Source organism: Caenorhabditis elegans, chromosome I, assembly GCF_000002985.6.
Source record: "Caenorhabditis elegans chromosome I".
Lineage (NCBI taxonomy): Eukaryota > Metazoa > Nematoda > Chromadorea > Rhabditida > Rhabditidae > Caenorhabditis > Caenorhabditis elegans.
The window spans coordinates 812,652-825,277 of NC_003279.8; the positions used below are offsets into that span (position 1 = coordinate 812,652).

Below are 12,626 nucleotides of genomic sequence, written 5' to 3' on the forward strand. Positions count from 1 at the left end.
AAAAACAGTCATTGATGCGTATCGGAATTATAATCGCGCATTTATTGTAGGACACATGACTTGCCACGAGCCGTCCACTTGGCCCAACGAATCACTTGGTGAGTCTCTTTACAGTGAATCTTGAAATTTGTGTTGTTTTGTTGTGAAATATTGTTAATCGTTTTTTTATTAGTATCTCCAATTAGGCCAAAACTATAATCGTGAAAGAATAGTTTCTGCACATGGTGCATCGACCTGATATATCTCACTTTTTTTGGGCTTCATCAAAAACTTGTTAGCTAATTATAGTTAAGCATCACATCTATTGATATGTTCAATTTGAACAGAATATGGTGCATTGCATTGTATTGCAACTGAAACAATTTTATTGGCGCATAACATTCAACTATGTAGTTTATGTACATCGATCTTAATTACCGTATTTCCTCTATTAGTATTGCACCCGACTAATTAACTTTGAAACGTTATATCTCGGTTCATATTGAAGATATCAATATATAATTAACTATGAAATAATAGCAAAAGAACTAACAAATATTTTGTTAGTTGACCATTTTTGAATAGGACAAACGATTACGGAGATATAAGCTGTCAAAAGTGGACAATGGGGTGCAATACTAATTGTGTAAATACCTTATATCTCGGTTAGCTTTGGTTTTAACAAAAATTTTAAACTGACAAAATATAAGTCATCTAAATGTCTATAGTTTTGTAGTTAACAATTTTTTGATATCTTTAAAATGAACTAGCGATTTTCGACATGGTGCATCAACCTCAGTTACCTAGTCTAACTTTGCTGGCTTATTTCTTAGTTTTAGTATTAACCGTTCATTTTAATATACTTTTATAGATAGTTAACAATTTTTTGATACCTTCAAACTGAACCGGAGCGATTTTAGACATGGAGCTTTGATCCTATCTTGCCTTAATTTTCAAGCTTATCTTTTTGTTGTAAAAAAAATTTAGACATGGTGCATTGACCTGAACTACCTGATATATCCTACTTGATATATCTTCAATTTTAGCAAGTTTTGGAAAAAAAAAATTTTAATGAAATCGATTTTTTTTTTCAATTTTCAACCTTCCGGCCAAAATTTTCAATTGAGTTTTGACCTTTTTTTTTAACCCGGCAAAAATCTAAAAACTCCCAAGAACAATCTCCCACAAAAAACTAAAAACTTGTGAATCTAGATTAGTCAAAAATTTGCACCTTCTTCCCATGGGATGGCTCAATCGAACCCAGTTGATGAATCGGCCTGTGGGCCGCGAGCAGTCGCCGCTCTAATTTGGAGCATTTGTATATATATAGCGAAGAATTTCACGTGACCAATGAAACCAATAGAAATCCAATCATATTTTTGTTTTGTCTCTAAATCATCTCTTCCCTCTCTCTCTCTTGCCCCTCCTTAACCAATCAGAGACGCACACACCGCACCGCCCGTCCGTCATCGTCATCGAGTTCCGCAATTAGTCGTCTATTCTCTCCGTTTTTGATTGGAGATGGAGCGAAAATGAAAGAGAAAGAACGAGAGAGAGAGAGAGAGATTAGCTCTTAGATTCATTCAACTAATCTTGAAATAACACACACACACACATACACAAATGAATTATCTTCATTTCAAATCATGGAAATCAGCAAATTCGCTAGAAATTTCATGGAAGGGGAAGCTTGAATTAGGAGCACTACTTGATACCGAGTTGGAATTGTAGTCTTTTAATATTTGAAGAAATATCACAATTTTTCATTTTAAACTTCTAAAAATATGCAAGTTACTTGATGCATCATGCCTCTTTAGATAACGTTTTTTTTAGGCTTAGGCTTAGGTTTAGGCTTAGACTTAAGCTTAGGCTTAGGCTTAGGCTTAGGCTTAGGCTTAGACTTAGGCTTAAGCTTATTCTTGAGCTTAGGCTTAAGCTTAGGCTTAAGCTTAGGCTTCGGCTTGGGCTTAGGCTTAGGCTTAGGCTTAGGCTTAAGCTTAGGATTAGGCTTAGGCTTAGGCTTAGACTTCTAGATACTTTCTCAAACCACCAAATTACTGTATATTCTCTATCATAGATACTACTTCCATTTGGCAGCTTATAACTCAAGTCTTTTGTTAGAGATATCACTAGCTTTAATTACAACATTATAGGTTAATAAATACACCATATTTTGTTAGTTTAAATTTTTTGATTAACCTAACGAGAACCGAAATATGAGTAGTCAAAGATTATCGATGCACCATGGTACTACACTTTACTTTGCCGGCTCATAACTCGGTTTATTTTCAGGATATCAAAAAGGTTTTTACTACAAACCTATAGAGAAACATATAATAAAAATATTACTATTTTGCAAAATTTTGGTAAAACTAATAAGAATTGAGATATAGGCCGTTGAAGTTGCATGATGCAGTTCAAAGCCTACGGTTTTAGACTTATAGCTTTAAAAGGAGGTACCGTATTTCCTCTATTAGTATTGCACCCATTGTTCAACTGTGACATCTTATATCTCAGTTACTGTTTGTTCTAATCAGAAATTGTCAACTAACAAAATATTTCTTAGTTCTTTTTCTATCATTTCTTAGTTGACCATATATTGATACCTTTAAAATAAACCGAGATAAAACGTTTCAAAGTTAAGTAGTCGGGTACAATACTGATGGACGAAATACGGTATTGAATATTTTGATCTACGTAACTATTTGATCTAAAATCTCGATATCATTTTAATTTCTGATCCATAGCTTTGCGTTCAATTATCCTGCCTAAAAAATCTCTAAAAATAACGTCTACGAGAGCGGGTGAAACAATAGGTGGTTAGATGTAAGTTGATACCCCTGAAGGGCATCCGGGATCCCCGCGCAAAAACAGTACAAACATGAGATGTACAATCCCCCATTTTTTTGTGGTCGCTCTAAGTTGAAATCGATGCAAAGACATTGTCAATATAGCCGTGACGCGACGGGCGGGTGGGCTGGCGCGCTCGATGAATCAAGATCGTTTTGGGAAGAGAGGGACTGAAAATATTAAAACAACATTTGCATTTTGTAATTGTTTGAATCATCATCATCATCATCATCATCAATCATATCATAGAGGTGGCGAAACTTTTCCTGCTGGGAATGTGTCTCCTTTTTAGTACAGTCAATAAATGTGTCACTTTTGAACGGGGGAAAAGCTTTTCTGCTTTTCTTCGCTCTCCACCTCCTTCCCTCCTCGCTCATAAATTTCCATTTTTCTCTTTACAAACATTGATTGATTTCCTTATTCTATTGACTTTCTGATATTAAATTGATCATCTACTAAAAGGTATATATATATATAAGGTATATCAACTCTTGGAGCCCATATCTTTAATGCTCATCAAACTCCCAGTTAGGACTGGGAGTGAAGTACTGGGTGGTGGGATAAGAAAGTTAGGATGTGACGGGTTTCATGCTCATCTCGAGCTGCCAATCTTGCACATTAAGCAATTGGCTCATTGGCATGCTCTTGTCCTCTGGGCCTGCCGCGGAGCCATCTCCCGTTTGATATCTGCTCCCGGGGGACGTTCCCAACTTGGCCGGAGAGAGGCGCCGCGAGCAGCACAAGCTCAACCAAAACTTTTCTAATGTAATGGGCCGGAATTAGGGGAAGAACAAACGAAGGAGAGGGTGGGGTGGATGAGGAAGAGAAAAGAGCACCACCACCAACTGATTTGATGGTTGGAGAGGAGCTCGTTTTGTTTTCTTGTCGTCGTAAGAAGAAGAAGAGAAGCGCGCTAGTTAGTGGTTAAACGAATCAAGACCCGAATGTGATAGATGTGCCGCCAATTTAGCCAGTAGGATTTTTGCTGATTTTGCACACATTCATTTTTCGCTTGCCTAGACATTACATCCCATCTTATTCCGCTTCATTCATTGTCGTGATTTTAAGATTTGGGGGACCTAGGAGCCTCTACAGTATTATTTAAATTTCACTTTTGTTTGGATTTTGAAAAGAGATGCGTCATACATATTCATTTTAAGGCACCTATGTATACAGTTCAAAATTTTGGAACATTCCTGGAATAGCGATCTTAAAGCGGGAAATATAATGACATTATCTGACAATTTTTTCGAACACCTAAAAAACTTGAATAAAGCCAATTGAATCGTATCCCTAATGGTTTGCAAAGTTGGGCCATGCTCTGAATAGCTTAGAGTTCCATCCTGACCTGGAGCTCGCCAGAAGCTGAACGCACTGAACTTCCAGTCAAGCCTCTTTTGAATAAGTCTAGTTGCAGACTAGAAGCCTTAACTACCTGATGAGATTTTCACCCTTCTCTCATTAGTCTATTTCATTAAGCATGAACTTACACGAGAATTCCAATTACATTACCATGTAACATTACTTAAGATCCCATTTCCACTTAATTTGTGAAAATCGATACGGTTTTATAAGAAGTGTTTTGTCCTTTTGCCTATAGCCTAGAGCAAAAATACCCAAATTATTTGGCAGATCATGTCTCCGACAATATTCTGATCGATTAAGAAACTTTTGCAAATCTGCTCGGTTTTTTAGTCTACATTCGCCCCCAGATAACTGTTCTCGGCAAGTTGCCGATTTGCCGATTTGCCGGAAATTTTTCTTTTCGCCAACTTACTGATTTGCCGGAAATGTTTAAGGGATTTTTTTGAAGACGGAAAATTTTTTCATTAGATATGTTCATAGAATTAGCTTGCATTACAAAATAGGTGTATGAACATATTCAAAGGATGCGTACAATTTTGCCGATTGAAATTGAAATTCTGAAATTTCCAAAAATAAATGTGCAAAACCACAATTTGCCGTTTTCCGGCCAATTCGGCAAATCGGCAATTTTCTGGGTTGCAAATTTGCCGGAAATTTTCAATTCCCTTTATTTGCCGGGTTGCAAATTTGCCAGAAATTTTCAATTCCGCAAATTTGCCGTTTTTCCGGCCAATTCGGAAAATCGGCAATTTTCCGGGTTGCAAATTTGCCGGAAATTTTCAATTCCCTTTATTTGCCGGGTTGCAAATTTGCCAGAAATTTTCAATTCCGGCAATTTGTCAGTTTGCCATAAATTTTCAATTCCGGCAATTTGTCGATTTACCGGAAAAAATCGTTTGCACCCACCCTTGATGTGAACGCTAGCACTACCTCCTAGTATTAAGGCTCCAGCTAATTTCTATATCATGGCTCCCAACTATACGTTCCTCCCTCCTCCCCCTTCCCAATTTCGAATGGGCGCCAATTATTGCTCAATTCCCATCAGATTGGGGGGGGGGGGGGGGGGGGCATTCGTACAGTGTCAACACGAATAATAATTATGAGCCCTCTTCTATGCCCAAAGCGCGGCGTCTTCTTCTTCACCCCTCTAGGAAGTTCTCATAATTAGCATTTTGTAAGACTCGGTGTCCCCCTTTCAAGTATCTCTGGATGATTCCCCCCTCTCGCACACACTCTTCCCATTTTTTTTTCACAATAATCATAATCATCAAGTTGGACACCAAAAAAGCCATAAATTCGATTCCGGTCGAATCGAGAGAATTGGAAGAGAGAGAGAGAGAGAGAGAGAAAGAGGAAATGAGACAGAGGGGTGAGAGATGGAAAACGAACAAGTGTGATGGTCGTCCCCCCCCCCCCCCCCCACGGGGCCGCTCCTCATTCCTATATTTATTTACAGCTCTCTCTCTCTTTTTCTCTTCAATTTCCATCTCTCTCTCCTCATCTACAGTAATCGGGGAGGGGCTAGTGATAAGCCTCTCCCCGCCCCCCCCCCCCCGGCGGTTAGGTGTCAGAAATTAATCATAGAGGCCACGCCTCTAATGTTTTCGGAGCATCATCCTTAATTCTTTAATTCATTAACCTTAATTCATTAGTCTTACACTGAATTTCATAACTAAACTTGTTGAAAAAACTTCTCAAAAAAAAAAGTTTTGGCGGCTTAAGAAATGGCCTAAAATTAGTTCGACTTTTCAAGCGGCTGGAAACTAACTTTTTTTGAAATCCCCCCTAATTATGGGTCTACAACGTAAATAAAAAAATTTGGTGACCAAATTTATTTAGGCCAAATCTGGTGTTCAAATTTTTTAGGCCAAATCTGGTGACTAAATTTTTTAGGGCCCAATATGGTGAAAAAATTTTTTAAGGCCAAATCTGGTAACCACAATTTTTTAAGGCCAAACTTTTTAAAGACCAAATTTTTAGAGCCAAATCTGGTGACCAAATGTTTTTAGGGCCGAATCTAATGACCAAATTTTTTTAAGGCCAGACCTTTTAAAGCCCTAATTTTTTAGGGCCAAATCTGGTGACCAAATTTTTTAGGCCAAGTCTTGTGATCAATTTTTTAGGCCAAATCTGATGACCAAATTTTTTAGGCCAAATCTAATGACCAAATTTATTTAGGGGCCAAATCTGGTGACCAAATGTTTTTAGGGCCAAATCTGGTGACCAAAATTTTTTAAGGCCAAATCTAGTTACCAAATTTTTTAAGGCCAAATCTGGACACCGAATTTTTTAGGCCAAGTCTTGTGATCAAATTTTTTTAAAAATTTTTTTCAAATCTGGTGACCAATGTTTTTTTAGGGCCAAATTTGGTGGCAAAATTTTTAAGGCCAAACTTTTAGGACAAATCTGGTGACCAAATTTTTAAGGCCAGAATCCACAACTTTTTTTTGAGAAATTTTGAAGAAGTTTCTAATTCACCTAATTCATTACTCTTTTTGAATTTAATCTTCGATATTCCAGATTTCAAAACGATGGAGGATGCGGCGTACGCGTGTGCTGGCTGCGAATTCACCACAAGTGAGTTTTTTTTGTTGTTTCCTTATCAGCATCAGCTCTATGCCTTCTCCCCACCCCACCCCGCTCCTCCTGTAACCTTCAATTGCCATTCATTTCACACAGTAATAGTACCACACAACACCCTTCCATGCCTTCAATTTGACTCATTAATAGCCCTTTTCACCATGTCTTTTTTCCCCCTCTTTCTCTCTAATACTCAACCTTTACCTACCTACCCGCAATTTAATTGGCAACTAATTCGGATACATTCGGACGGCTCAAACGATGCGCGTCCGTCGTCGGGTGCCCGAGACTGGGACCGGTTTTCAGAATGTCAGTGTATGTGTGTGTGTGTCTACCGGCTGGCAGGCAGCCACACCACTGCGATTCGTTAATTTATTGTGAGATGATGACTGTACATTATTTTGAGTGCTGCTGGTGCTGGTGGTGTGCATCATATAATTATAGCCTAGTTGATAGAGATATATCGACACACACACACATACACATTTACTTTCAATTGCTTCTACCCAATCTTTTTTCTTCCATTCTCCAATTCCTCTCCTTGCTCCCATTTCGCCCTTTGATATTCACCGCGTTTCGCGTTTCGCACTAATTTCGCGCCCGGACCGGTGTGCTCGGCGCGGCACGTCTTTCATCTTTTTGCCTCAATTTCATTATGATAATAATAATCATAATAATTATGCGAGACACGGCAAAGACGCGCTCAAGAAACTGATAAGTGTGTATAGGTCGGGTCCTTTTGAGAGAGAGAGAGAGCGAGGTGTGATAAGCGCGTCTAATGAGCATGGGCAATCATAACATTCCTATCAGCATATCAGCATTAAAACATTTTTTTCAGAAGACGTGTCGGACTTTGAAGAGCACGCAAAAGGACACGAAGAGGAGGCGGGAGCCTCTTCACAGAAGGCGTGTGCGCTGTGCCTTGAGCCCACCGACGACCTCGAAAAGCACCTTGTCGAGCAGCATCGCATCGCCGAGAGCGCCATCGAAAAGTTCCTGCTTACTGAGAGAACAGCCAAGTGAGTGTTTTTTTTTGTCTTCAACTCAAATATCTAGTAGTAAGTCTTATACTTGGCTTATATTTCAGCGGTTTCAAAATATTTTTGATAGCTTTAAAAACCATAGAATAACAATTAATTTGACAACAATTTTGTCGTTTGAATTTTTTGACAAAAATTTTGTCGTTTGAATTTTTAAAATATGATCAAAGACAACCGAGATATAAACGGTCAAAGTCCAGTGAGAGGGGCCATACTAATAGGGATTATACGGTAGGTAACGAAATTTTGATAAGACTTATAAGGACAAAGATAATGGAGCTAGAAAGTTTAAACTAGTCCAATTTGAACAATAAAAATATATATAACGTACTTTTTAGTATAAATATTTTAAAAGTAGAGTAATCTGAGATACAGTAAATTTTTAACAATTTCTAGTCGATGCACCATGTGCAAAAACTAGTCCAGTCCTAAAATTAAATAGCACGTACTTTTTAGTATAGATATTTCAAAAGTTAAGCCATCTGATATACAGTGAATTTTACCAATTCCTAGTCGATGCACCATGTGCCCACTTAACTTTCACGGCTCACTTCCCGGCTAATTTCAAACATTTCAAAATATTTTCAACTATTCAACTATAGAGGGGTTTTTAATAAACATTTTCTCAGTTGACGACTTTTTTATAGAATCAAAGACTACCTAGATATAGCTAGTTAAAGTCGAGATGCAAGATTTTTCGGAAAAATCACGTGGTGTTTTCGGTTTGATCTACGTAGATCAACGAAAAATGCGGGAGAAGAGACGCAGAGTTATCAACTGATTTCGTATGGTTAAGAACGTGCTGACGATGTCACATATTTTTGAACAAAAAATTCCCGCATTTTTTGTAGATCAAACCGTAATGGGGCAGCCTCGCACCACGTGAAAAATTAGTTTTTGAGGCTTTTCTAGTCTAGAACTAAAGTTTTTTTTTTGATTGGCCTTGTTTTTTCTAGTCTTAAACACCAGGTAGATCAAAACAAATTTTTTTTCAGAGTTTCGATTTTTATGAATTTAAAACTTTCAAATTGTCGCACTTCCTGTCCCTTTCAACCCCAAAAACGTTACGATTTTGTGCTATCATAATCATTAAACCATGCTTGCTTGTGTCAAGTTGCACAGGGTGCGCCGGGGGGGGAATTGGCATTACTGTAAATTTCCTGCGTCTCCATCCTTGCCCCCAGTGTCCCCATCGGCAATTAGAGAGTACGATCCGATTTTGCATATTTTATTCACGTCGCCTCTTGTTTACTCGCTCTAAATTTCAATCCGTCGCCAACCCCCCCCCCCTGCCTGCCTCTTCCATTCATCATGAGTATTAGTGTATTGATTAATTTTCGAATTCACGAATGAATTCATTGCTGGCGCCCTGCTACTAGTAATCAGTGAGGTCATAGCGTTGTCCTTTCGATAGGGCTAATTAAATGTTTCTCTAGGAGCGGGAGGATAGATTTGAAATCAGGTGGGCGTCGGTTTGATCTACGTAGATCTACGAAAATCGCGGGAATTTAGACGCAGACTTCTCAACTGATTTTGCATGGTTAAAAACGTGCTGACGTCATATTTTTAGGGGAAAATATCCCGCACTTTTTGTAGATCAAACCGTAATGGGACAGCCTGACACCATGTGCTCAGTTACAATTGGAGGGTTTTGTCGGAAAAAAATCAATTTTTTAAACTGACAACACATTTTGCTCATTCTCCAAAACTGAGCCAAATGTGTTGTCAAACTTTTCTTGAAATTTTTTTGAATCGAAATTATGTTGAGGTGAATTTTCAAATTTCAAAAAATGCCCCATTTCTATCAATTTGTCTTCACCTATGTTTTCGAATAAGGGCGAGGCGAGAGGCAGGCGGAGGTCGCCTTAAGATCATAAGATAGCCTTATGTGATGACGAAAAATGCCAAAAAATGTATTTTTATATAGTTTCCCCGTGTGTAGAAAAATGTAAAAAGAGCATGCATTTTGTGCATTTTTTGACATTTTTCTGCATTTTTTTTTGACATTTTTTTTTCATTTTTCCACACAGATGAATAGCGGAAAAACGGAAAAAAATACATTTTTGCATTTTTCATGATCACATGATCAACCCCATAAGGTTTTTTAAGGCATAATATTGATATTTTTTATTAGTCTACTTTGCATAATGCCTACTATTGAAGGCAAATCAAATCGACATCACTTTTTGCTCATTTTCAAAACTGAGAGGCACGGCTTCTATGTTGACTACTAAACCAGTAATAACACTTATAAAATGTTTGGAAAACACTCATACACATTGCCACGTCATTTGGATGGAAGGGACCCCATTTGTTGAATCATAATTGATTGTTAAACTATCATCACTCTCCCCCCGCCCTCCTCATTGGACCCCACGGCTCCAAACTGTCTCCAATTTGCTCCCCGTCCTCTTCTTATCACCTTGACGCGTAATTGAATTTTTGCGGATTTCTTCCTCCCCACCGCTTCCTTTGCTCCTTGGGGGAAAAGTATGGAGAGTGTTTATGTGTGTGATTGAATTGAAGAAGGTGGCTGACTCATTCTTTCATTTTCCTCGCTTTCTTTGAAAGAACAACTTGACAGTTTCCCCCCCCCCCCCCCATCTTATAATAATAATTACTTGCAGAGAAGCGTCGTGTTCATCGTCGTCGGAGCCGAGCTCAGAATTCGCGCATCGCTGCTCGAGGTGCTCGATGGCGTTCCGAAGCGAGTCGCAGCTGCAGACGCATTCCCTTCAGCACGTGTTCAACACGTTCCACAAGTGCCCCACGTGTGGCGATTCGTTTGATGAGAATACTATTGTGGTGAGTGAATTCACAACACTTTTGGCTCACAGTCACGCTTGATCTACGTGTTTTTAGACAATTTTGAGTCTACACGTGGTGTCAAAGTGTCTCATTTCGGCTTGATCTGCGTTGATCTACAGAAAAATGCGGGAGAAGAGTTTTGGGCAAAAAATTCCCGCATTTTTTGTAGATCAAACCGTAATGGGACAGCCTGGCACCACGTGCTCAGTTAAAGTAAGAGGGTTTTGTCACTAGATTTATTTTTTGTAAACTGACAACACATTTTGCTCATTCTCCAAAACTGAGCTAAAAGGGTTGTCAAACTTTTTTTGAAATTTTTTTAAACGAAATTAGTTTTGCTAGTTTTCCTAAAAGGAGCAAAAAGTGTTGTCCAATTTTTATAAGAAGGTTTTTGTCGCCTAATCGATTTTTGTAAACTGACAACCCTTTTCGCTCTTTTTTCAAAATTAATTTTTTTCTTTTGGCATTAATCCCATTTTTTGTAAATTAACAAAAAAATTTCAAAAAATCTTCAAGTATTTCTACAGGGTGGCCTAGATTCTCTATAGGGTGGCCTACATTTTTACACTGGTTGTCTAGATTCTTAAACAGGGTGGCCTCGATTCTGTACAGGGTGGCCTAGATTTTCTACACGGTGGTCTAGATTTTCACTGGTGGCCTAGATTCTCACACTAGGTGGCCTAGATTTTTCCACTAATAGCCTAGATTCTTTACAGGGTGTCCTAGATTTTCACACTGGTGTCCTAGATTCTACACAGGGTGACCTAGATTTTTTACACTGGTGGCCTAGATTCTCTACAGGGTGGCCTAAATTCCTTATAGGATGACCTAGATTCTTAAACAGGATGACCTAGATCTTGACACTAGTGGCCTTGATTTTTTACAGGGTGGCCTAGATTTTCTACAATGGTCTAGATTTTTTGCAGGGTGGCTTGGATTCTTAAACAAGGTGGCCTAGATTTTTCACAGGGTGGCCTAGATTTTATACAGGGTGGTCTAGATTTTTACACTGGTGGCCTAGATTCTTTACAGGTTGGCCTAGATTTTCTATAGGATGGCCTAGATTCTTAAACAGGGTGGCCTAGATTCTTTACAGGGTAGCCTAGATTCTTCACAGGGTAGCCTAGATTTTTACACTGGTGGCCTAGATTTTCTAAAGGGTGGTCTAGATTTTTGCACTGGTGGCCTAGATTCTTAAACAGGCTGGCCTAAATTCCTTAGGGGATGCCCTAAATTCTTAAACAGGATGACCTAGATTTTATACAGGATGGCCTAGAACTACTTTTTGTAAATCGACAGCACTTTTTGCTCGTTTTCCAAATCGTTTTTTTTTCAGACCCATATGTTGGAGCACACCAAAGAAGAATGCGAAATGTGCTCTGAAACATTTGCCACAAAAGAGGCATTCCTCTCCCACCTGAACTCAGCCCGACACCTACAACAGGCAAAGAAGCAGCTGGAAAACTCACTGGTCGACTTAAACTCTCAGGTGAGCCGCCGCCGTGCCTCCTGCCGCCTGGCTACCGTAATCACCGTACCCATTATTTAATTGATTTGCTTTTAGCCACGCCGCTGCTGCTCGGAGCGCAGAGGTGACAGAAAAAGCCGACAAAAAACAACATTAAAATTATTACACTTTTTTATGATTGAATGCGAGAGAGATGTATGTGTGTGGAGAGATGGAGAGGCGCATGAAATGGTGTTCGGGTTCCATAGCAAGCTCATTGAGCACAATGATTTTTTTTTAAATATATTTTATTGGAAATGACAGAAGCTGAAGCTTGAAAGGAACGTCCAGTTTTAAATTAAAGTATTGATTTAGCACGTAGTTTCAGCATGTCCCATCACGGTTTGATCTACAAAAAATGCGGGAATTTTCTTCCCAAAAAATTTGACGTCAGAACGTTCTTAACCATGCGAAATAAATTGAGAACTCTGCGTCTCAACTCCCGCATTTTTTGTAGATCTACGTAGATCAAACCGAAATGGGACACTTTGACACCA

At 38.8% G+C, this 12,626-nt stretch overlaps 1 protein-coding gene and 2 non-coding genes across 6 annotated transcripts in view; all 3 read left to right on the plus strand.

Moving 5' to 3' along the window:
• zfh-2 overlaps positions 1–12,626 on the plus strand; it is a gene marked incomplete at both ends in the record, with an annotated part of 31,925 nt that overhangs the window by 9,284 nt on the left and 10,015 nt on the right. Inside the window, 5 exons of one of the 4 annotated variants that reach the window (NM_001383286.3) lie at positions 51–98; positions 6,715–6,771; positions 7,613–7,793; positions 10,442–10,619; positions 11,959–12,111. In NM_001383286.3, the coding sequence (NP_001370923.1) occupies positions 51–98; positions 6,715–6,771; positions 7,613–7,793; positions 10,442–10,619; positions 11,959–12,111 (617 nt within the window). Of the gene's footprint in view, positions 1–50; positions 99–6,714; positions 6,772–7,612; positions 7,794–10,441; positions 10,620–11,958; positions 12,112–12,626 lie in introns of those variants that run through there. The other 3 variants (NM_001380621.1, NM_001380622.1, NM_001380626.1) reach the window with 3 other exon arrangements.
• On the plus strand, positions 3,325–3,375 carry ZC123.5. Its single transcript, NR_049928.1, has one exon. It is a non-coding gene; the product is annotated as an Unclassified non-coding RNA ZC123.5 (non-coding RNA).
• Positions 3,385–3,655, plus strand: ZC123.9. Its single transcript, NR_049929.1, has one exon. It is a non-coding gene; the product is annotated as an Unclassified non-coding RNA ZC123.9 (non-coding RNA).